The 25,407-nt window shown below is 36.3% G+C and overlaps 2 protein-coding genes across 2 annotated transcripts; one reads left to right on the top strand and one right to left on the bottom strand.

The window, feature by feature from the left end:
* The first annotated feature begins 6,863 nt into the window (after nt 1-6,863).
* On the top strand, nt 6,864-10,995 carry LOC136202458 (BRAP2 RING ZnF UBP domain-containing protein 1). Its single transcript, XM_065993090.1, has 11 exons — nt 6,864-7,314; nt 7,635-7,743; nt 7,837-7,951; nt 8,069-8,166; nt 9,033-9,139; nt 9,263-9,512; nt 9,750-9,803; nt 9,958-10,101; nt 10,217-10,281; nt 10,508-10,562; nt 10,656-10,995. The coding sequence occupies exons 1-11, from the start codon at nt 7,022-7,024 to the stop codon at nt 10,800-10,802; spliced, it is 1,437 nt and encodes a 478-aa protein (XP_065849162.1). The 5' UTR covers nt 6,864-7,021; the 3' UTR covers nt 10,803-10,995.
* Nucleotides 10,996-11,302: 307 nt separating this feature from the next.
* Nucleotides 11,303-22,881, bottom strand: LOC136202457 (topless-related protein 4-like). The gene is made up of 26 exons (XM_065993089.1): nt 22,725-22,881; nt 22,391-22,489; nt 22,085-22,264; nt 21,877-21,990; nt 21,570-21,728; nt 21,274-21,451; nt 21,054-21,174; nt 18,941-19,056; nt 18,466-18,634; nt 18,244-18,353; nt 18,080-18,149; nt 17,882-17,955; nt 17,665-17,760; nt 17,497-17,592; nt 15,209-15,336; nt 14,884-15,118; nt 14,640-14,804; nt 14,431-14,523; nt 14,192-14,332; nt 13,706-13,816; nt 13,433-13,612; nt 13,018-13,146; nt 12,842-12,937; nt 12,348-12,536; nt 12,066-12,229; nt 11,303-11,952 (listed from the first exon to the last, which is right to left on the bottom strand). Exons 2-26 carry the CDS (start codon nt 22,468-22,470, stop codon nt 11,712-11,714), a joined length of 3,435 nt encoding a protein of 1,144 aa, XP_065849161.1. The 5' UTR covers nt 22,471-22,489; nt 22,725-22,881; the 3' UTR covers nt 11,303-11,711.
* Between the last annotated feature and the right edge of the window lie 2,526 nt (nt 22,882-25,407).

Raw genomic sequence — 25,407 nt, 5'->3', positions numbered from 1 at the left:
TTGATGTTGTGGTGGCGAAGTACGTCCAATACCCCCCTTATATCCTCTGCATGCTTCTCCACAGTTGTACTTTTAATGATCATGTCATCTATATAGACAGAATAATTATCAGTCTTACTGTCTGCAAATATCTTGTTCATCATCCTCTGATAGGTAGCTCCTGCGTTTTTGAGCCCGAAGGGCATGACTTTAAAACAATAAGTCGCTTGATGAGTTATGAACGAGGTCTTGATCCTATCTGAGGGCTCCATCGGGATTTGATGATAACTTGACTTTACGTCAGTAAATGAATACATTGCGTGACCAGCCGTTCCATCTACAAGCATGTCTATGCATGGCAAAGGATAATTATCCTTAGGGCAAGCTTTATTGAGATCCGTAAAGTCAATGCACATGCGGTAAGATCCGCCAGCTTTCTTGACTAGCACTACGTTCGCCAACCACTGAGTGTAAAGTACTTCCTCAATGGCATCCGCCTTTTGGAGCTTGGCGATTTCTTCTTCTATCGCTTTTTGCCTTTCTGGACCATGATTTCTCCGCTTCTGAGCCACAGGAACTGCATCTTTATCGATGTTAAGCTTGTGGGTGATCACATCTGGGCTGATTCCCGGGAGAACTTCGTCCTTCCATGCAAAGACATCTTCAGCTTCACAAAGTACTTTGGTGATCGCATCCCGGATCTTGCCCTGTAGCCCCTTAGCTATTCGCACCTGCTTCTCTTCTGCCACAAAGTACATTTCGGTTTCACCTAGAGCCATTGTGACACGCTCTTCCTCATCTTCTTCTTTAGATTGAGGGCGAATCGTTAAGGATGCCGTATATGTTTCTTGGGCTACCTTTTGACAACCTTTGACCATCACACCTCCCTTGACCGTGGGAATGTAAAGTGTCAAATGGCGAATAGAGATAAGAGCTGCAAATTCGGAGATAAAAGGTCGTCCAAGGATAATGTTATAAGCTAATTGTCCATCCAAGATCGAGAACTCCAAATCTCCTCTCCAAACTTGATCATTATCAGCAAGCTCACAATCCAAAGTTACTTGGCCTTTCGTTTGAATGGTATGACCTGTCACTCCTAAAATGTCAACCACCGTTGGCTCCACCTGGACGGGATCAATCCGGAGTCTGGCGAATGCTCCTCGGGTAATGACATTACATGAACTTCCTGTATCGATCATTACCCTCTTCATCTCCCAACCTTCGACCATCATAGTGACGACCAGTGCGTCCGCATGGGGTAAAATCTCAGGACCCGCATTCGAGAAGGGGCGGTTTAGCGATGTCCTATCAAGGGTGGTTGTCTTCGCCTTTTTCAATGCTGGCTGATAGCCAGGTCCGCCTGCTATGTCATTGATGGTACCCTTTCCTTTCTTCTTTGGGTCCTCCTTGGATCTATCATCTTCCTTTCCTTCTGTTTGGATGAACCGATCCAACTTTCCTCTTTCAATAAGTCGCTCAATTTCTCGAGCTAACTCCCAGCAAGCGTCTGTATCATGGCCATTTTTCCTGTGATACTTGCAATAATTTTTAGGATTCTTTCCTTTATTAGTGTACTCCCCTCCTTTTGGCTCGGGGTATGAAATGCTCCGTTTGTGTTGACTATTCTCGATCCACATAAGAACCTCGCTCTTAGAAGCATTGAGAGGTGTGAAGGAAGTGACAAACGTCGATTTGTTCCTAGAATCCCTTCGTTTGCTCCGAAAAGAAGAATCTTGACGTTTGTCTCTGTCCCGATCTCGGGGACGAGATTCGCCTTTGTCTTTTTTTAGCGATGATGGAGAACCTCGGCGAATATCATCAACCTCTATAAAGTCTTTGCAACGCTCCATCAACTCTGCCATGCTGGTAGGCTTCTTGCGGATGAGGTCCTCTTGTAAATTTTTACATGTAGTGTTTCTCACGAAACATTCCACAGCTACGGAGATATCGACATCAACTATTTGTATACACAACTGGTTGAAAGTGTCCACATAATCTCGGAGGGGCTCATTCACCTTTTGCTTTAATTCGAAAAGCTTTCCGGATTTCACCACTGCAGGGATGCATCCAGCAAATTTTGCACAAAATTCCCTGCTCAATTGATCAAAGCTGTTTATTGAGCCTGGAGGTAAAGATTGAAACCACAAATAAGCTGGACCTCCTAGTTTGGTGACAAACATTTTGCAAAGCACGGGTTCAGTAGCTCTATTGAGTCTGGCTAGGATTCGATATTTTCGAATATGAGCCTCCGGATTATCTTTGCCTGTGTATATCGCACGGTTGGGAATCTTGAAAGCTCTGTCGGTTTCCTCTGCCTCGATCCAGGCTGCAAAAGGCGAATCCCTATTGGCGAATGGATTATGCCTGGCATTTTCTTCGTTCATTTGGAGTACTAGGGCCCTCACCCTATCATCAAAATTCTTCGGATCCGCCCTGGGGCGACCCCTTCGTGGCGATCTACTTGGAGAAGAAGAAGAAGAAGAACTTGACTCAGACGATGGATCTGATGGCGAATGTCTTCCTGCATTACCACGTCCGTTCCCTCCCCTTCCTCCCCCATCTCCTCCACTACCTCCTCTGCCTGGTGGAGTTGGACCATTTCCTCCTTGCTGGCCTCCTGACGAGGTGTGTCCAACAGTTCCCGAAGATGGATGCGGTGGTGGTCCACCTATATGAGATGTTATTTCTGGCCTTTTACTTCTTCTACGACCAGTAGATGGAGGAGATCTGCCACGGCGCGGGGATCCTGCTCGCTTATTTTTATTCTTTTTATGCTTTTTACTCATGGGCTCCTTAAATCCGCCAAGAGAAGAATTTGTCCGCGGACGCCTGGGTACATTTGGTCCATCGAGACTAAACCTTGGAACCCCCGATCCGCCAGGAGGGACCGTATCATTCCTTCGACTTCCCTCGCCAGGAAATAACTCCCTGTTAACCTGTCGTCCGTCACCTGGTGCCGTAGTGGTTATTATAGAATCAATATTATGAGCTTGAAGGAATGAAGAGCCATGGGCACCCGGTCCCAGACCAAAGTTTAAAGGAGGTAAGGATGAGACGGATGTCGTAGATATTGTACTCCAACGCGGAGGGATAGTCATGGATGCCCGTAGGCGGTTCCCTATCTCAAGTCCATATCGTGCCTCAATATCCTGAACACACATATCAACGAAAGAGGCATTGGGCATATTTCCATCAATATTTATTGTAGGAGCAGTTGTGCTTATGCGTCCAGCACTAGATGGTGTAATTATCGGTGATTCAATCCCAGAGGAGGGATTGGGTCCTTCATCGGTCATGATGTTTCACTGTGAACGAAAAAATCCTTTATTTGATCAAGGATTCCACCTTCACCGCACCAATTGATAACACAAGAGAAACTTCTGATCGGATCACGTCCCTGTGAGGCGCCGTTGGGATCGGCCGGGGACACTCCGATGCCAAAGTCAGTAGAATATAGGGAGAATAAACTATATTGACGAAGCTTAGAGAATATAAAAGTAAGTGTACCTTGATAGCATGGAAAGGTAGGCTATATATAGTTGAGGAATTCGTAACCCCTAGGTAACTAGAAAGCCTCCATTAATGCTCATTTAATGGCGGTTACAAGTTACTGGCGGTTTGAGACTATTTAATGATTCATTTAATAATCATTTATGGCCGAGACGGCGGCCAGCCGTTATGGAGAGATTCGCCTAAGAGATCCGCCGACGGATCTCTTAGAGCTGATCTAGGATGATCCGCCAGACGGCTTCCTTTGCTACGTGGCATATCTTAAGGTAATTACCCCTGTTGGTCTTTATGATTATATCCTAATGTTATCAGAAGCCCCCCCAAAAATGCCTTTAAAGTCCTTTAGGGCTTTTGGACTTCTGCGCGCCGTCTTATGCTTCCGCATTTAATGTGCACTCTGTTCAACGTCCTTTGATGATCGACGGCTAAGTTCTTGAAATTGGAAGTTTTTGATGCGTTTCTCCCAAATTATCTCTAAAGACCAAGTAAATCAGAATCTGATAGAGTTTTGCAAAGACGGGAGAGATAAATTAGAAATTTTGTTAGGAATAATGGACGGAAGAGATAATTATGGAAAGACTCCGAGATAAATTAGGAAATTGATATCCAACATTTTTATTAAGAAATTTGGAAAGAATGGGAGATAAATTAGAGAATTTGGAAACACTACTTAGTAACTGATGCCCATATTTTTAATCAAGTAATTTCTTTTTTAATTTAATCTAATGCCAAGATTTTTAATTTGGAAAGAATCTTATGACAATGTTTTTAATCAAACTATATTTTTGTTTTGAATTTAATCAAAAAAGCCTATAATAGTATTATACGTTACTATAATTGGGCCCCTTTCATCCATGGGTCCTGGACAGACGCCCCTCCTGCCCATGCTCAGGGACGGGCGGAGGCGGTCCTAACGGTTGAGATTGTTCTGCAATCTTCGCTTGCAAAACTTTTTGTTTTTCTAGCTTCCAATATTCACGTTCAACTGGATCTTCAATGGCATTGATATATTTCGATATTATGTAGAATTCCTTTTTTTTCACGAATTTGATTTGCTTTGTCATGAGGTTGAACTGATCTTTCTATCAAATCATAAAATTTTGGATCTTCTTCATTCATTTTTTCAATTATCTCTTTTGATCGAGTTTCTTTTTTCTTTTTTAGTTTTGTCTTTTTAACTCTTAATGGTCTTTGGGATCTTGATGTGGAGTTATTTTCATTAATGTTAATACTAAAATCAGACAGATCTGGTGATTGTTGTGTTGGAAATTCTGAAGTTGGAGTCTCGGACTCTGACGATAAAAAAAAAATGAAGTATGTGATTTTCTCAATTTCTTTTTTCCTTTTTGGACATCATCATTAAATTTGGAAAATCTTTCATCATAGTCCAAACATGATCAAATTTGAACCCTGGTTTCCATTTCGTATATGTCTTCATTAGTGTTCTTGCTCTTTCCATCTGCAATAAATTAAAAACTATTATGAAATATTCATCATGACTATGAATTTAAGCAACGAGATTAAAGAAATAATAAATACTAACTATATCCATAGAAGATGCACCACTTATCCTCATCCCTTCAATTTGTGAATGCATCCTTTGAACTTTCTCATTGCCTTCTCAATTTTTCCTACTTGGGACTCTAATGATCGCCAATTTCTTTCCTCCCAACTCATTTGTTTCATTTCATTGTATGCAACTTCTACTCATTTCCACATTTGTTCTCTCTTTGTCCCCGCAGCGGATCTTGTGTGATCTCCATATTAGCAAAGCATAAAAACTCATTTTTTGCATGACTGAATCCATCTCCACGAGTTATTATGTAAAACTATATGTAAGCATAAGTGGTTTGAATGGAGTGAGTGCAATTTATATGTAAAGATTGAGGTATTTATACAAGAAAAAAAATTATTTTCAATCTGGATCATCCTTGATATACATCTTCCCAATATACTAAATCTTCACAATGTTACATATCTTCCTAATACATACTATCTGCCCAATGCATCTCTTTCCAATTAACTTTTTGGATGCACCCTCTTTTTCTAATTAACTCTTTCCAATGCATATGTATGTCCAATTCATAATCTTTTAGCAATGATTCATCTTCACACAATGGCATTGATCATGAAATCACAAATAAAGTTATTATCTTGATATAAAAAAAAATATAGCGGCTCATCTCATGTTGGCTCAATCAAAAGTCATCAAGTAGTCATTTGTAACCGTGAAGAAGCATATGAAAATATAAATAAGGATTACTTTAGTAGTAATCCACGATTTGATGTTAAGACTTTCCGAAGAAGGTTCAGAACGTCTCGTGATCTTTGTATCTGTATCATAGATGCGATCAAAGTTCATGATGTTTACTTTCAACAATATTGTGATGATGTTGGTAGAATGGGATTGTCATCTATACAGAAAGTAACAGCTGCCTAACGAATTTTGGCATATGGAGTTCCGGGAGATGTTGTCGATGAATACTGTAAAATTGATGAGTCAACAACAATAGAGAGCTTGAAAAAATTTGTCGAGCTATTGTGGAAATTTTCTCAGAGCAATATCTGAAAAGGCCAAATGCAAATGATATTGCTAGATTGCTTCATATTAGGAAATCTTGTGGTTTTTCCTGATATGTTGGGTAGTTTGGATTGTATGTATTGAGAATGGAAAAATTATATATCAGTTTGGTAAGGACAACATAGCGAATGTTCTCGTTCACCAATAATTATTCTAAAAACAGCGATAAGATTATGGATATGACATGCATATTTTGGTATTTGGAACCAATAACAACATTAATATATATATTAGAGTTATCTAATTTCTATATTGCTAATGATATTGCGGCGCATTATACATTTTTTTTTGACAAAAAATGCAACTTCATTAATTAACAGGACCAGCGTCCTCACGAATAACGTTTGCAAGACATATAGGCATTACATTGAAAAAACTATCGTTAGCATTGGAATAAGCCCGTCTTGCCATTAAATGGGCGGCCCTATTCGCTAAACGAGGAATAAAACATAATTTGAAACCCGCGTGAGAGTTGATGATAGCCTTGCAATCTTGTATAATCAAACCAAACTCCGAATTGTCTTGTCGATGAGAATTAACCGCATCAACAACCAATTTGGCATCCGATTCAAGGACAACATGAACAAAGTTTTGGCTAGCAAGCCAACTCAAACTCGTACGTACAGCAAGTGCTTTGAATAAAAAGCGGCCTGACTCGTCCCTTACAACTACTCCCAAACCACAACTTCTATCTCCCGCAAAAACCGCTCTGTCCATATTGCACTTAATTGAACCAGCAGTTGGCGGACTCCAAGTCGCAGGCTTCCCGGACCGCTGCAGTATGTATCAGCACCTGCGAGAGAATCCTCCGTTACGGACGTCGGCCACTCAAAAAATACAAATACAATACGAGTTTGTTTTTTGTTTTTTTGTAGGCAATACAATGCGGGTTATTATTTAGGTGATGGGAACGAGACTTCATCTACCGATTCAACTCAGACAAAGGCCAGAATGTTCATCCTCCGAGTCCACTCAGTGGACACCGATCATACTCTCGCCTTGGAGGAGAATTCCTTCTCCATCGTGTCAAGTACTCCCACCCAATCGAACCCTAACCCTAAATACAGTGAAAGAAGGGGCGTCGTCCACCTGTACCGTAGTGCATCGCAGAGTTCATTGCCAACCCCTAGCTCTAAATCCACTTCTCTCTTCGTCGTTGCGGTCCCGAACTATCTCTCTCCCGATGATTTCATCAGATTCTGCGAATCCAACATTCACAAAGTCCATGAGCTTCTTTTCATCAGGTATTTATATAAACGCCAAGCTTCCTTGTGATAATATTTGTTTCAGATTTTTAGTGGAAACAGAATATTTTAAGTTCGGTTTTCTTTTCATCGAATTTTTGGACCTGGTTTAGTATCGTAATAGGCGACTAATTATATTTACGGGTGAAAAAGAAAATTCAATTTCCACAATAGGTTGTGGCGCCTGGACAAGTTGAATAGTGGTGTGTTTCTCCTTTATCTATTGTTCTTCATAAAATGATTGATACTAATGAATGAATAAAACTAATTCAACGTAAAAGGTTGAAAGTACACTTATATTTTTGTGCATAAATCTTAAGGAATGATGCAATGGAAGATCGATATAGTGTTTTAATCAAGCTCAATAATCAGTTGGCAGCTGATGGATTTTATGACAACTTCAATGGGAAACGATTTTCCCCAGCAGAGGTCTGTTTTATTTACTTAAAGTCATTCTTTTATACATTTAGCTTTCAACTGTGTTCCAAATGAAGATAATTTTTTTCCTTTATAATTATGTAGGCTGAGGTATGTCATATTCTATATGTACTTTCAGTGGATTACACTGAAGAGGCTGATATAGCCAGCACTCCTCCAACAGGATTCACAGAGTTGCCTACATGTCCAATATGCCTCGGTTGGTGATTTGCTTAATACTGGCAATATTTGATTGACAATGCAATTTTTCATTATCATAACTTGGACTAACTTTTTTTTTTCTGCATTAGATATTGACATTTTGTTCTAATTTCAGAGAGATTGGATCCAGACACTAGTGGAGTACTCAGTACACTTTGTGACCATTCTTTTCAATGTTCATGTACTTCTAAGTGGACCTATTTGTCTTGTCAGGTAAAATAGTTTTTCTTTTTCTAAGTATGTTTTATGTTGATTTTTAGGTTCAAGAATAAGGTATGAGGCTGAGTGAGTGTTCAATTGCTGACGTTGCATATTCATATCTTGTTTGAGTAAGCAAGTGAATGTGTATGACTGAGGGCTAAATTCATCATTTAAATAATAATAATATCATCTAATTATTTGAGAACGGTTATTGAACAGAAGTGATGACGGATTGTAATTTTTGAGTACTGAACAACAATCTTAATGTAATGACGGGTTAACTTTTGAAATTCTTACTTAGGGGGCCAATGGGTGAACCTGACCTCATGAATATGCTGCATGTATCACTCAATCAGGTGTCTATCCTTGTGTTGGTCAGATTAAATTTAATAATTTCAACAGTATGCTATGGCTTGCTGTATGAAGTTCATGATTCCTGTTATTAGTATTGTTCAGTTTCTATGTCATTCAGAAACTAATATTTGCATCAAAGTCTTTGACCATGAGTTTAGAACTGTATCATGGTGATCTCCTTGCGTATCATGATGCCAACTTGAGAATAGAAATCAATAGAAATTAGAACATGCGAATTCCTATAATATTCCCAGCATATAAAATTGTAGTTTCTTATTCGATAGCTTTATCTCAGGAGGAAGGGGATGGGCAAGAGATTGGAAGCATATTATCGTAACATGTGGGAAGTTGATTCTTTCACCCTCTTCTGCATAAGAGAAAATTGACGACATACTGAAGTTATAGTGCTTATAGTTGTAGACTTGAATTCATCATCCTCAAAAGATTTTGTTAAACAATTTGTTTGAAATTCCCTTAATAAAAAGTTAATATGAAACAACTATGCTAACAGAAGATTTTATCAGGTCTGTCGACTCTGTCAGCAGCAGGATGAGATGCCAACTTGTTCTGTCTGTGGGACAAGAGAGAATTTGTGGGTTTGTCTGATATGTGGTTTTCTGGGATGTGGAAGGTAGTGCATTACTGCAGTATTTGTTGGTGATCTGAAAAATGAACTTCATCGAAGATACTCTTAAGTAATAGACCATGACATCTATGGATTTAAATCATTTCTTGAAACCTTTCTTATTAACAGATACAAGGAACGGCATGCTATAAGACACTGGCAGGAAGCACAACACTGTTATTCTCTGGATTTAAGCTCACAGCAAATTTGGGATTATGTTGGTGACAACTATGTTCATCGACTGAACCAATCTAAAATTGATGCCAAGTTGGTAGACATGCATTCTCACTGTTTGTCAGTGGAAGGAGATTGTGGTTCTTGTGGATGTAGTGAGGATTCTGGAATTAGTGGGGCTCTCTTCAGCAGCAAAGTTGAAACAGTATGTGATTCCTATGAAAGACTACTTGTGAACTTGCAGAAATTTTGAAATACTTTGTTCATGAAAATTTGTTTGGACTTTTACTCATTCGAAGTTGAAACAGTTGAATAGGGCCGGATGAACTCGTTTTTTTATTTTCTTTCTATATGGTTTACTTGAGTCTTACTTTGGGCACTTTTAGTACTGAAATTCATCAAGTGATGCACATATCTTGATCCTGGTTTTTACTTGCTACAGATTGTAGACGAGTACAATCGGCTTCTTGCAACTCAGCTGGAGGCTCAAAGAAATGTGAGTATCTCCTGCATTGAGCATGCCCCTGTTTAATGACAGTATTTATTTGAGGGGAGCAGTATCAGTTTCTAGATATTAAGCTATTTTGTCGTCTCCTTTTAATAAAATTATCTAGAAACTTTTGTAATTATTACTTCATCTGTTGTTTCAGTATTATGAATCTCTAATAGCAGAGGCCAAAAGCAAACGAGAAAGTTCGGTTTTGGAAGCAGTGGAGAAGGCTGTGACTTCAACAATGCAGGATATCCAAACTAAATTGGAAAAATATGAACAGGAAAAAGATGCTGTTACGAAAGTAAGTTTTTTCATCACATTTAACCTATAGCTTTAGTTATTTTGGTTATGCAAATTTGCAAAGGTTTGTGTAAGCAAAGCTTGAGCATGTCCCACTTTCAATTTTGTGTCCTTAGGTCAACCATGATCTCATCAAGGATCAAGATATTTGGCGTAAAAAGGTTAAGGAAGTTGAAGAGAGGTAAACCTTATTCTCTTCCCTGATACAATATTAACAAGTTGTTTCTCTCCGAAAAAGAAAAAAGGAAAAGAAAAGATTGTCAGTTGCACCGATTTCGATAATTATGAAGCAGGAGCTCTAAATCAATGTGGGGCCTTTGTTCTAAGTATTGCTTCATTTTATGTGTAGATAATCTCTTTACTTCCCCCATTTAATTCCATTGACCTTTATTTTTCATCATTGTTAGGGAAGCTTGGACTCTACGTGCAAAGGATGAGACTATGGTTGATCTTGAAGAACAGGTCTGTGATTTCCACTTTTGTTGACTGATTAGAAATCTCGATTACTGGTCACATACATATATTTGTTTAAAATCTTAAATTTGATTGGCACAGATTCGAGATCTGACGGTCTACATTGAAGCTCAGAAAACGCTCAACAACATGACAGATATTGAAGGAGCATCTGTGTTAGCCGTACCTTCCAATCAATCTTCTCCGGCCAACAAAAGGCACTCTAAACCAGGTCGAAGACGCAGTTAGATTGTGACCTTTTATGCTTAAAAACTGCTGCCCGTTTCAGTATAGAGGAAGCTGTCCGTTTTCCTTGTGTTGTATATAAAAATTCACAAGCTATTTAAACTTTCAACTTTATAACATTTCATTAAATCACCAGATTTTTATTTTCTTTTTTTAAGATATAGAAGAGTGAATTGAAGTTCAAATTAATTTTTCACTTCCTGCCTTTTCAAGATTCGAAATCGAAACATTAATGTTTGAGGCTCGCCAAAGTATGTCATATCTACGAGTATGTGTTGTACAGAAAACATTATTTCTAAGACAATTTTCATAAAATAGTCTTCAAATGAAAACAAACACAATGCAAAAAAAAAAGCATATGTTGCTACAGAGAATGCACATCACATACGAATTATTGTCAAGAATCGCTGAGAAAAGGATCGACTACTTAAAATGCAACTGTATTGCCAAGAATCACAGAAAAGGATCGCCTACTTAAAATGCAGCTGAAAAGCCCAACGACATATGAGAAAGAGCTAACTGGCAATTAAATAAATTGATTATATCAACTATCCTTGAAAAAATAAAATTAATACGAAAGATATAAAAACTATGAGTGATCCCAGCCCAACCAAGCCCTATTGTGTGTACCTCTTCCTAGACTTATTTTAAGATCACCTTTCCTTCCTTTTTGTTATTTTTTTGTTGAAATTTACACCATAAATATCTTCTGATCTGATATGAAAAATTCGTTCAGGATGAGGGGACTACTTTATATGAGCTGTGTGAGGTTGAGCTCAACAAGCATTTTCTAACCCCTATCAAAACCCTAAATTCCTCAGCTTCCCCTCGAAAATCACATTATCGTGAACCCAGGGAGCGGGATCACAACGCAACTCAAAAAGTTACATTCATTACAGACACACACCAATGTCATCTTTGACCCTGACCCTGACCCTGACCCTGCCCCTGACCCTGAGACTGAGGTTGAGGCTGTTCTGAACCAGAAGCAGTGCTAGGACCAGCAGCACCATTTTCAAGTGGAGGGGAGGTGCCCCATTTTCCTTCAGATTCCGATGGTTCAAGCACATGAACTCCTCCATCTGTTAGTCCTAATGCAAACTGATTCGGCTCTGATGGATGTGCAGCGATCACCAGAGGATATACCCTTGAGCTGATCAATCAATTATGGATAACAACCAAATCAAATGTAACCAAATCAAATGTTATCCAACAAAAGCAAGCATTCATAAAAAGAAAAAAAGAAACCATGAAAAAGAAGCTGACCTAGGATTGGAAGGTAAATAAGCCGTAGCATTTATTCTGCATCTCATTCTGAGTGATGTGGTGAGAACACCCACACTTCCATCTTCAAAGCTCACATATATTGACTGACTGTCACACGAATATGCAGCATGTGTAATTGGCCCTGTTGCTTCCCGCGGTAAAAACTGTTCCACAACAACACAGAAGATTAAAATCTATAACCACTTCCCATGCACACAGATATTGATGACAAAGTGAAAACAGATAATAAAAGTTCCAAAAACATAAAATCTAGTCACACACCTGTTTAAGACATTCTAATTTCGGTGCTTCATAAATAGCTATCTGCGACTCATGCACTGCCAGCAGATGTGTCTGATCAAGATGGAATTGAACACGTGTATCTGAAAGAGAAGCCGAACCTCTTCCACTTGGAATTTGCAAGAACTTACTAGCCTGTTTCCCCCATCCATCTGTGCTCCATACACACAACTGTAGAAAGAAGTGATGCAGAACTAAGTAGTGCAATTTGCAAGAATTCACATGCTTCCTTGTTGTAGGATGCACAAAAACAAAAGATAAAACACAAATTTCACTATCAAATAGGGAATCTACATGAAAACATTGATAATACCAGTAGGCATCTAAAGGAGAGGTCCAATAGTTTAATCATTTTCCAGATACAAGTGTAACCAATGATCTCAAAAACCGAGACATAATTTGTTCCTATCACATTACTTTTGACAATCAGTTAGGATGATTTATAGAATTAGAGGCTGATAAATGATAATTCTTACCTGAGAGTCTGCTCCAGAAGACACAAGGATATTAAGTGAATGAGAGAAGGAGAGGCCAGTAATTCTTTTCTGATGACCTTTTAACTTTGTTTTAACCTGAGAAATGGAACAAAGATAAGGTTCCTGAATTTTTTTTTCTTATGGCGGAAGTGAGATTGAGTTGTATTATGTCACACCTCATCCACACGAACATTATAAATTTGGATAGAGGAGTCCTCCATGCCAATGGCAATGATATTATTGTCCTGGGGATGAAAAGCCAGAAATGTAGCAGCCGGTGGTGGGGGCATGAATGTAGTCATAGTCTGCAATTGGAAGACGTGATAATAAAGTAATAATGAGCAGGAAATATAAGGACAATGTGCCAGAAAGATATCCAAAGAGCCTTTTCCCCTAAACTCTCTCTTTCAACAATTATTACTTGTGAGTTTTGCGCTTCAAATAACACAATACAAGATGAATACAAAAAAAGAAAAAAACCACTGAATGTAAAAGTCGCCCATGCATGGCCTTTCCAAAATTTCCAAACGGTAATTATCAATCGTGAACAACAATGAGTTAGCAGAGGCAAAAAGGACAGAAGCAGTTTACCTTGAATGTCATCATATTAAAGAGAGAGATTTTCCCTCCAGAAGCTGACATAACATAGGAATCATTCTTTGATAACGCAAAGCATGGAACTGCTTCTTCAGGATTCGAGTCACTTGCGTCATTAGTCATCAATATTCCACTAGAGGGTTGCCACAATTGCGGTACTACATTAGCAGTGGCCTACACAAGAAAACACTTGTAAAGTAAAATAAAGTAAAATCTATACCCAACCCTCATCTCTTCCCAAAAGAAAATAATTATTATAATAAATACCTTCGTGTTTGGATTTCGATCATTTCTCTGCCATTTCCAGAGTTTGTGCACTGCATTTGATGCTAGTGCCAATACAGACATTCCTGAATTTGTATAAATCAATCTAGAAACCTGAGAAAAATTGTTATCAAACCAAGATGAACACATATCGACTGAACACTAAAATGCAAGACAAATTCAACAAACAATTAACAAATTGCCAAAGCATAGAAAATGAAAATGTAATTTGGAGGTAGTCCTGAAGACAACCTGAAGCCTAGACCATATATGGTTTGCCTTTATTTTGGATAAGTTTTAGTAATAAGATTGCCAAAGCATAGAAAACAATCAATGTAATTTAGATTGGTTCTGCAGATAAATTCTGGCTTAGAACACAGCTAGCTCATCTTTGCATTAGAATAACTTTGTAATAATATGCCAGCTGCATCTGCAACTGAATGCAACCAGAAACTCACTTCTAAGAAAATTGCAGAAAGTGGATTATACCTTCGTGGCTGGTAAATTATCAGGAAGCCTCAAAGAGCGACATTGTGATGGTTCATTTATTTCTGTCAATTTCCAGATTCTAGAACTTTCTTCATCCACAATTCTGGGTTTCACATCACCCAAACTTAGGCTATCACTATTCTGCATGAACTCAAAACATAAGGGCAAGAATCAGATCACAATATAAATACTATCCAAGGATGAGAGATATTACACATGAAATTGATAATAGAACTCACTATTCCAACCACTGGGGCCACTGAAGCAGCTCTATCTCCAATGCTGGTTCCCATACTAGCATTTGCAGAAGAGAAGTTGCCTAATGAAGGGGCCTGTATGTTAAAAAAACCCAGTAAGCAATATACTAGAATGAGATTCTGTGTCCAAGAAGATTTGATCACTAACTGCAGAATCAACCACAAAAATCAAAGATACTATAAGCATCTACCTTCACCATAGCTGCAGAAGCAGCTCTAGAGGCATCAAATGTACGGTTTTCCACCGTTCTTAGCAGCCTTATACCATCTGAATTTGCTACAATCTTGATGCTATTATCATTAGTTGACACAGCTAACAATGCTCCCTCCTTGTTGAATCTAATACAAGGAGATGCCTACAATAAAGATCCAACATGAGAGTTAAAAGAAGGATGAAATATATAGATCTACAATGAACAATTTCTTATAAATTACCGGCAATCCACCCTCTGCATCAATACTTGTCAGCAAGTTGATGTTGTCCATATCCCATAATTTAACCGTGAATTCATCACCAGCAGCCAAGATGCGATTCTTAGTAGTATCAAATTGCACAACCCCTGTAGATCGCTTCCCAAGACCATTATACTTACGCTTAACAGTTCCTTCACTTTCATTCCACTCCACCAAGTGTGATTCTCCTTCTTTGTTTGTCCCACATGAGAACAACCTAGCAGAAAGTCAATCATGAGAGAAGCTCATCAGTAGACACTAAAATGAAAATAAGACTGAGACAACAAGCTTTAAGTCGTATATGAACCTTGTTCCGTCAGCACTGTAGGCCATTGTGGTAGATGAGTGATCTGGTGCATCATAGTCAACTCTAGAACCCATGTTGTCATACAACCATGCCTTAATTTTTCCATCAGTAGCCGTCGAGAAGATAAACTAAGGTACAAAGAGGGTGAATAAGAAACTTTCAAAACACAAGATTATGCAAGCAGACAACCGTAGGATACCAAGGACCAGCACAAAGAATTCACAGAGGAAAAAAAAAGGTAAGAGATGCATAGGACAAAATGAAATGGTACACAATGGAAGACCCCAGACACCCTGCAGTTTGAACTTCTATAGGGGAGCTTTTTTACCACAAGGAAAAACATATTCTTAAATATCAATTGCACATCATAGCAAAGAAAGAGACTTCTGTAAGTAGCACACATCATATTGATCAATCACAGATTACAAGTTACATGGACCAAAGTTAAAACATATCTTGCACACTTGTATGACATTGTGAAGCAATAAAGCAACCAATGTTTATAGTTATCCAGTTAAAAAATACGCTTCCCACAATGTAACTTCATCTCCAAGTTAATACTAAATAGCAGCTCAAATGGCATCATACAGTTCTTTCAAATTAGCTCTACAATAAAAACCTCAAACATATACCTATAAAATCTACACATTCTCCAAATAAATCACTGTGAATAATGGGCGGGCATGGGGCATTTCTTTCCTACTTACATATAACATCATCAGCCGTTGACAACAAAGTAAAAATAAGCTCAAGATTTCCCTCCTTGCAAAGAAAGTGTTCTATCTTTAAAATATTTTCTTTTACTCGCTGCAATGTGAAATTTGCAACACTTATCCTCTGAAAAGCTTTCATAGAAAAACAGCTTCTCATTTCTGCTCCCACTCCAAAAGTTCTTAATACCATTTCAGTAAAAATCCATCAGCTCTTCAGTATTCATTTTAAATATTATTTCCTCTAAAACCATCCAACCTAACTCTTGTAAAAAGCTTTTCACGAATTTCCACTATGAACTACTAAGTTCCTGATTATGACACCTAAGATATTGGATTCCAAAAGTTCTATGCTCCTGCAACAAAATTTCCAAAGAAACTCGACATCCCTATTCTCTCAAGAGACAAAGCCTCGAACAAATTATTCTAACAGGGAATCCCCACAGAAGACTCAGAGAAATCCCTGTATGCTAACTACTAAATCCTTCTCGCAGCTCTAAAAACTTCTTCGCCCCATCTTTTAGCCTTATGCCAATCATTCAGAAAATCTTCATATCTACTACAAATGTCTATGGAAAACTTTCTACAGTAGCTCTACCTCAAACTGAAACAAACGCATCCATTGGAAATAGAGATGTGGTCCATAACCTCCCTATTGAATGATAACTATGACCAGAACACTTTCCTCATAAACATGTTCGATGGAGTCAAATAGTTACCTAAGAAAAGGAAGACATTGAATAGAAAAATTTGTGAAGTGCCAGCTCTAATGATATTAGTCTCCTCAACTCTTTAATGTTTTATCTTCATGTGTATTTCCTTAAAAAGACACATAATGGATACAAAGCCAACATATTGTCTTACTTCAAAAAGTTGCAAACTTTTTTGGTAGTCAAGTATACAGGAGCTTAGCAATCATTGATACACATGGAGGAAAAAAGAAAAAAAAATCCAATACAGGCCATTGGATATCATACATACGAAAAGAATCTTATTAATTTAATATCTGTAACTGATATAACAAAAAATAAACTTAATGAACACATTTAGAAAGTAAAACTGAAGCTTTTTCATTTGCCAGGAACTGTCAGCAACTTCAACAGAGGGACACTTAATTTCAAAGATGAAGTAACACCAATTATGAGTTTCAAAACTTAAGTAAGCTTTAACACATAAAAAGCAGTTCCTATCCAAGACCTTCTAGACAGCCAGTTTCTCACACATAGTCATCTCTTAGAATGTAATTCCCATTCATTCATCTACTCATAAAGAATGACAATGTGGAAGCATTTTGATATATATATATATATATAACCAGTGCTAATAATCCACCATCTGCTCTTTACTAAAACTGTATTTATGAGATGTGAGAGGATAAAATTTAACAGCACCGACCACTAATGAAATATCTTGAACTACTTAATTGAAGCAGCAAAAAAAAAATTCCAGAAAAATTGTTCACCTAATTTTCTTCTACAAGTATATGGACTCCCTGTTTCAATTTTTTATTTCCTCAAAAAGAGACAAATCTAGAGATGGGCTGTGAGGAAAAAACCAAAACAGTGAATAATCCATTACCGGTATATTCTCCTTGTGATGTGGACACACAGAATAAACAGGTGCTTCATGGCCCTCAAAAGTAAACTTTGCATTTCCAGTAACTGGATCCCAAACCTGCCAAATGACAAGCTATTAAAATCACCATTCCACTAGCAGAGATCAATCAGATTAGCGATCACAACAAACCTTGATGACTCTGTCATCACCACAAGTTACTACACTCAGCCGGTCATTTGGATAAGAGAAGGCAAGATCATTAACACTCCCACCATGAGCTTCAATCTACAAAAGCAACAGAAAAAAATTGCGGCACTTAAGGAAAAATCCACATATTATGCATAGAAGATATATACTAATAGTGTAATTACAGTGAGCTTCTTTAGGGTTCATTAGCTACACAAACCTCACGGAAGTTCTTTACATCATCACCAACATGGTATGAATATAGATGAACAATGTGCTTAGAATATGCAACGCCTGAAACAGGAAAAGTCAAATAGACAGATTAAAATATTTACCAACAAGCTCCAGCGTTATTTTTTTAGCATTTACTATCAGCAGAACTGATGTCTATGACTAGGAAGTATTTGAATAACAATACCAAAAAGAGATCCATCAGGACTCCACACGACACGGTTAACTGATGCTGTATAATCATTGGTAAGGGATGCCTAGCAAAACAAAGAAGAAGTTTTAGACCACACAAAACTTCAGAAACTTCAAAAACAATTTTATGTTGCACAAAGCTTAGAATTAAGTCCAAACCTGCAGAGCCACTGAACGTGCACCAATTTCCCAAACCTTAAAACTTTTCATAGCAATTCTTTCCCTGCTACCCAAGTCCCATACCATAACATCACCCATGTTTGTTCCAACTGAAATAAGTAGAACCAGGCACAATCAAGTATCAAACAACTTGTCGAAGTGTGCATAAACACTTAAAGCCAAGGACTGAAAATTTTATTATTTATGCCTACAGGGACTTACCAAGAAGAATAGTTTGTTGCATGGGATGGAAATCCATGCTCTTGACAGCCGAACCTTGATTTAAAGCCATAACAAGAGTCTTGGGCAAGTCATCAGAAGAGATGGAACTCTGACCATGGCTCTGGCTGGTGTATGCAACAGGCAAAATGTTTACTGGCAGATTATTCACCTGAGAGAATATTAATTTGATACAAAAGGACAGAAATCAGGAAAGCTTGCCATTACAAAACTAACAAATGGTAATCTTCGGTTCTAATATAGAGTATAGACACATTAGATCTTCATCAACACAAATTGCAAATACAATGGGTGCTTAAACCCTTCCATAACCCTTAAGTGAAGTCAACTTCAGCCTTCAACCCTATTCCACAATAAACAGAACTCGGCATCTCTAACTCACTGTAAAAGATAGTTCCCAAATTCACAATTATTAATCATTCAGCTACATGGGAAATTATGGGACTACTAGGTATACCTCATCTGATATTCCAAATGGTCTTGTTCTCTTTAATACATGATCAGAATCTGCTGTTTGGTAATCCATGGCAGGGTTACTCGTTGGAGGTGTCCTAGGTCGCTTCAACATTCCAGCTAAAATGAAGGTACAAAAATGAAAAAGGAAAAAAGAGAGTCAGAATATAAAAAATCAACACAACATACAAAAAGAAATGTAACCAGAACAGAGAGATTGAGGAGACAAACAATACAACCATTGTAGCATTATCCTATAATAAAATTGAAGCTTCTCTATATCCTATTAGGCAATTATAGTAATGTATAGTACTAAGGCTTTTAAATTATACTTAAATTAAAAAAATGTACTTTGATTAAAAACATTGTCATCAGATTCTTTCCAAATTAGAAACGTTGACACTTGATTAAATTCAAAATTAAAATATACTTGATCAAAAACATGGGCAACAGTTACCAAATATTTATCTCTCCCTCCTTTAATCACACTCCAATCCCAAAGAATATTGAACGGTAATATTATCATTCATCTTCAATTCATCAGCTACATAATCAATTTTGTTCTCTAATCACTTCATTGTGAAACTTCCAATTGCTAATAGACTGTTTTTGTAAACTCTATCAGATTCTTAAGCCCGTTAAGTGAGATGATTTTCAGATTTGGTTTTTCATTTTTTTGTTATCATGCTTTGTGTCCTGAAGAGCATAAATTCCATTAGAACTATTTCATAATTTATTAAATTTGAGAATTTTGCATCTATAAATGCTCATAGACATCATTTTGTATAAGAAATTGGGTACTTAAAGCAATATAAAATGTTTTTATTAGATCGTTTGTTAAATGTAACAAAAAATGTAATTTTTAAGTAATATTCTTTTATACAATTGACTTTTCTACTTTATTTTTTACTTGTATTTATTTATTAGGGCCCCACTTGGTAACTCGCCCCTAGGCCTTTAAAACCTCAGGATCGGCCCTGCAATCAACAGCCTAGTCTCTATCTTCATGAAACGAAAGAATAAGAACTAGTAAAGAATTATTAGCAGGGTAAAACAAAGAAAGCTTTAACTTTTGGCCCTCAATCAAACTAAAATCAGCTTTAGCATTCTAGTTTTCCATTTTGATGAAGATGACAATCTAGAATTTCTCTTCTTACTCTACCTCAATTTATTTTCCTCTTTGTCATCTTCTTGGTTAATAAATTCTAAAGGCCCGCCCCTGAGCCTGGGCAGGAGGGGGCATCTGCCCAGGGCCCAGGGATGAGAGAGGGTCCAATTATAGTAATGTATAGTACTAAGGCTTTTAAATTATACTTAAATTAAAAAAATGTACTTTGATTAAAAACATTGTCATCAGATTGTTTCCAAATTAGAAACGTTGACATTTGATTAAATTCAAAATTAAAATATACTTGATCAACTTTCCATAATTATCTCTCTCACCCATCAATCCTAACAAAATTTCTGATTTATCTCTCCCTCCTTTAATCACACTCCAATCCCAAAGAATATTGAACGGTAATATTATCCTTCATCTTCAATTCATCAGCTATATAATCAATTTTGTCCTCTAATCACCTCATTGTGAAACTTCCAATTGCTAATAGCCTTTTGTCTTTGAAAAACTCTATCAGATTCTTATTTACTTGGTCTTCGGAGGCAATTTGGGAAAAACGCATCAAAATCTTCTAATTTCAAGAACTTAGCCCCTAAAGCCATTTATTAAATTTGAGAATTTTGCATCTAGAAATGCTTATAGACATCATTTCGTATAAAGAAATTGGGTACTTAAAGCAATATAAAATGTTTTTTCATATGAAATGTTTTTATTAGATCGTTCCTTAAATGTAAGAAAAAATGTAATTTTTAAGTAATATTCTTTTATACCTACTTTATTTTTTACTTGTATTTATTTATTAGGGCCCCACTTGGTAACCCGCCCCTAGGCCTCTAAAATCTCAGGATCGGCCCTGATTCTAACCAAGATAGATCCATCAAGTTCATTGATTGAAAGTTTCAATCTTATAATTAAACAGGTTTACAAATTCAGGTTTACCATAATTCACTAAAAATACCTCAAAAACAGCTAAATTCAAGAAGATTTATTCAGCGTCTACCTGCACTATTAGGAGCCAAACCAATTGGACCAACAGAAGCTGATGGATGAGGAACAGGAGACGGATTGGCCATCCATCCAGCAAGAGATGTTGGAAGAGTAGCAGGTGTGGGCTGAAATGGCTGTAAGTATACAAATATCGAGTCAATGCTCTAGAAACACAGACTTAAACTGGCATAACTGCCAAGAAAATAGACTAACTGCTCCATGCTTTCACTTACACCATGTGCACTCAGTGGAGGGAAACCCGCTGCCTTAGGTACTGTACCCATTAAGGAATTAGTGACAGGGGATGGGGCTCGTGCCCCATTTGGTTGTCCACAACTGTGATCCACGAATAGGGTCTTTATATCTGGATTAGGCCTTGGATTCTTACAAAGTTGATGTTGCCAATTTAAGCTGCAAACCAACGATGACAAGAATGAGACATATATAATTAAAACAACAAAAGCTTTAGTTGATATAAAGAATATGAGAATCCAAGTATAGAAAAAGGAAAAAAGAATTTCTGAGGGACCTCTGATTAATAAGTGTACGCAATCTTGAATTCTTCAATGTTGGAAACTGAAGTTTCTCGCGAAAAAGAGGATTAGCCTCTATCAGCTTTTTGAGCTCTGCAAGCATTATACCTCTAGCAGACTTGGTGTCCCCATATTTAGATAGCTGTTCGTTATCTCTACAATCATATAAAACAATCAGGTCCTACCAACAGAAGAACATACCATTATGCATAATTTGAATGTCATAAATATATAAGAAAAAAGAAGTAGAAATCAAGTGCCAAACAAAAATAAAAATAACAATGATAATAATAATAATAAAACCTGAAGTTTTCCAATGTCAGTAGTTGTGTAATTTCTTTAAAAAGTTCTTCATTGAATGCTGCAAACACTTTCAAGTCCTTCACTAAAATCTCCACTGCTTTTGCACGATCCCTTCTACGCTTTAGATTTCAGTATTTTAAGTAAGAAAACTTGATAAATTAAGTAATTTTAAAATTCACATCAGTGTAAGAACTTTGGAATCACCCACTTGTCTAAGGCTTCAAGGTACTTCTGCTTACGAATTTCAAAGAAAATTTTCATCGAGTATCTGTTATCATCAACCTTCGTAAAACCTGATAGATACCTCTCCACCTCATCCCACTCTCCATTTGTCACCATATCTTCAAAGTATCTCATGTTGAAGAAAAAACCCGACTCTTGCTCCAACCTCCACGCTCACAATTAAACCAAAACAAAACCCTTAGAACACCAACAATTAACCATATACCAAGAAATACAAAAACACCAAGTGACAATAAACGGAACAGAATAGTTCAGAGAATTATAAGCATACCTGTGAACAGTCTCTTTAAATTTCTCTTCATCGAGAAACTGAAGTATGAGAAACACAAGCTCTTTGCTGAGAGAAGCCATGATTTATTTTCTTCTATATCTGCAGAAGAAAAGAAAAATACAACCAACTCAACGATCTAAAAGTCCTTATAAATCAATTTATTCCAATAACCAACTCAAAAACCCCTAATAAAAATTACATCGCCAACCAAATAGAAACCAGGATTAAATACTTAAATTTAAAAAAAAAAAAAATCAAGGACGAACAGAACAATTAAGAACAAGGAAACGGACAAAATCAGAAGAAAACAGAGAAAATGGAATGAAGATGGTACCGCAGATCGGAGAATTGCGAAGGACAGGTAGTTATCAGTCCGCTTTCTCTATTCTTCTTCTCTCCCTTTCTCTAGTGCTGCTTCTTCTACTTTCTCTTCCTAGTTTCTATCTCTCTTAGCTCTTCCGATAAGTATTTATACAGAGAGAAAGGCTAGGGATTTGAGGATGAGAGGGTATCAGACAAATTAAATACCGTAAGCGAGACGATATGAGATGGATTGGTATGATAAGTGCGCAGATTTATGATAAGCGAGTGTACTTATAGCGTTATATTTTGAGTGATATAATTGTTGATAAGCTAACTGACTTATCGGCGTTATAAATACGTTGGATCCGGCTGGATTTGTGGGGTTTCCCAGTGTTTAAATTTCAGTTATTGACGACAAACACAGTTGTGTGCCTATACTAAATTACTAATCCTGTAGGTACAGTAGTAACATTTTTAGGTATTTAATTCAGATGATTTCTAAAAATAGAATTTGTCAATAATATCGAAAATTACAAAAACAAAATAATAAAAATTCTAACGGTTTTTATTTAAATTTCAAATTTTAGCTTTAATTTTATTATTTCTTTCACTCATTCACTTTCCTTTTCTTTTTTCTTTTTTCTTTTTTTAACCTACCACAACCTTAAATGTTTTCCTTAAAAAAAATAAAAACTACATATTTTTCACTTATTAAAAATGAAATTATGATCCGATACAAGTCATATATCCCATCTTTGTCAACTGCTCATTTAAAAAACATTTTAAAAATGAAAAACAAAGAAAAAAAACTAGATAATTAATTTCAAATATGCCAAAAAATCAGGTGAAAGAAATTAAAAATAAAAATAAAAGATTAAGAGTTAGAGGGTCAACAAAATTTTATTTATTTTGTTTATTTAAATGATAATATTATTTCCGTTTATCCTTGACCTAGTAAAATATTTAGAATATTAAAAATAATTAAGAGAAAGTACCAACAAAAAAAATATTTATAATTTGTCTTATTTGTAAATTCAAAACTGTGGTTTAAACAATTAAAAATTAAAATTTGAAAAATGCATTGTAACTTTAAGTAATTAGTGGGTTTGTTATTCACGTCGTTAAAAAAAATTGACTTGACATTTTGACATTTTGACCCAAAGTTGACGTTTTGTCAATTTAAGAAAAAAACAATATTTATCTCACCCTTCTCTCTTTCACTTCTCTTCTCTTTTCAAAAGTATACACATGGCTACTGAACTTTATCCATTTTAATATTATGATCATTGAATTTTAATTCTTAACAATTTGATCACCGAACTTTATATTTTTTAATACGGATGGTCACTCAACGCCTCAAAACGACCGTTGTCAGTTTCAAAATAAAAAATTTGAAGAGTTAATAATGTTTAAAGAACTCTAATTCTTGAAATTTTTCATTTTGAGGTCATTTAGGTGTTGTTTGATTAGGAGATAATGAATTTCTAGAGAGATAAAGCTCCAAAAAATGTGATTTTGAAAAATGAAAAATGTGGTTTCATGATAAATGTCGTTCTGAATAACTTTAATTTTTGAATATTTTCATTTTGAGATCGTTAACGGTCATTTTGAGGAGTTAGTTAAAATTGAGTGGTCACCAGTGTTAAAAAATGTAAAGTTCAGTGGTCATACCGTTAAAAATTAAAGTTCAGTGGTCATAGGTGTAATTTACCTTTCCAAAAAGCTTGAGCAACTAAAATAAATTAGGGTAATTAATTTATTAGTCCCTATATTTTGACAAAACACACTGTTTAGTCCCTGTATTTTAAAAAACACATTGTTTAGTCCCTAACGTTTTTCTCAGTGAACTGTTTAGTCCCTGCCATTAGACTTTCATGAAGATTCTGTTAGTCAATTTGGATTTGTGTTCTTCTTTTCCTTTATTTTCCTTTCCTTTAAACTCTAATGCATCTGAAATCAACTTTGCGTGTTCTTCTTCTTGATTTTCTTCTTAATCGTTCAAATTCGTAAGCATTGGATTTGTTTTTTTCTTGTTCTTCATACAAATAACTTCTTCTTCTAAATTGGATTTTCTCTTCTGAAGTTTGAAGGTAAATAGTAAAGGGTGATTTAGTCATTTTCGAAGTGATAAACGGTAAAAAAATCTAACAAACAGACGGAAGGACTAAACAGTTCATTAAGAAAAAAGGTTAGGGACCTTACCATGTGTTTTTGAAAATACAAGGACTAAACAGTGTGTTTTGTCAAAATATAGGGACTAATAAATTAATTACCCAATAAATTAAATAGTGTTGAGAGGTAATTTTTTTATTTTATTTTATTCATAAGTTATATTTATAATACATAGATGAGAAAAATAAAATGAAATAGAAATAGAAAAAAAATGAAAAATAAATAAAAGAAAAGAAAACACAAAGTGGAAAATAAAATTTTAACATATTTAAGGGAAACTTAATTAGTCTGAGGTACAAGACAATAGAATTTTAGATGGTAGGTAAAGAATTCTGAAAGTACAGGTTGCAAAGTTTTTAATGACTACTTATAACATCAAATGCACTTATGATGAATGAGTTGTGATTTTTTTAAAGATTATGGCAGAAACACAAAAGTGCAAACACATAATCCATCTTTGTTCCACTAAACTCATGTTTTTGCTTATAATCTACAATTAGAGTTAGTAGAGTTGAGGTTTGTTGATTTCCTTCATTTACAAG

This window comes from Euphorbia lathyris, chromosome 8 (genome assembly GCF_963576675.1).
Source record: "Euphorbia lathyris chromosome 8, ddEupLath1.1, whole genome shotgun sequence".
NCBI classification, from domain to species: Eukaryota; Viridiplantae; Streptophyta; class Magnoliopsida; order Malpighiales; family Euphorbiaceae; genus Euphorbia; species Euphorbia lathyris.
Note: the sequence above shows the minus strand (reverse complement) of the source record. Positions and strands in the feature narration are given on the sequence as shown.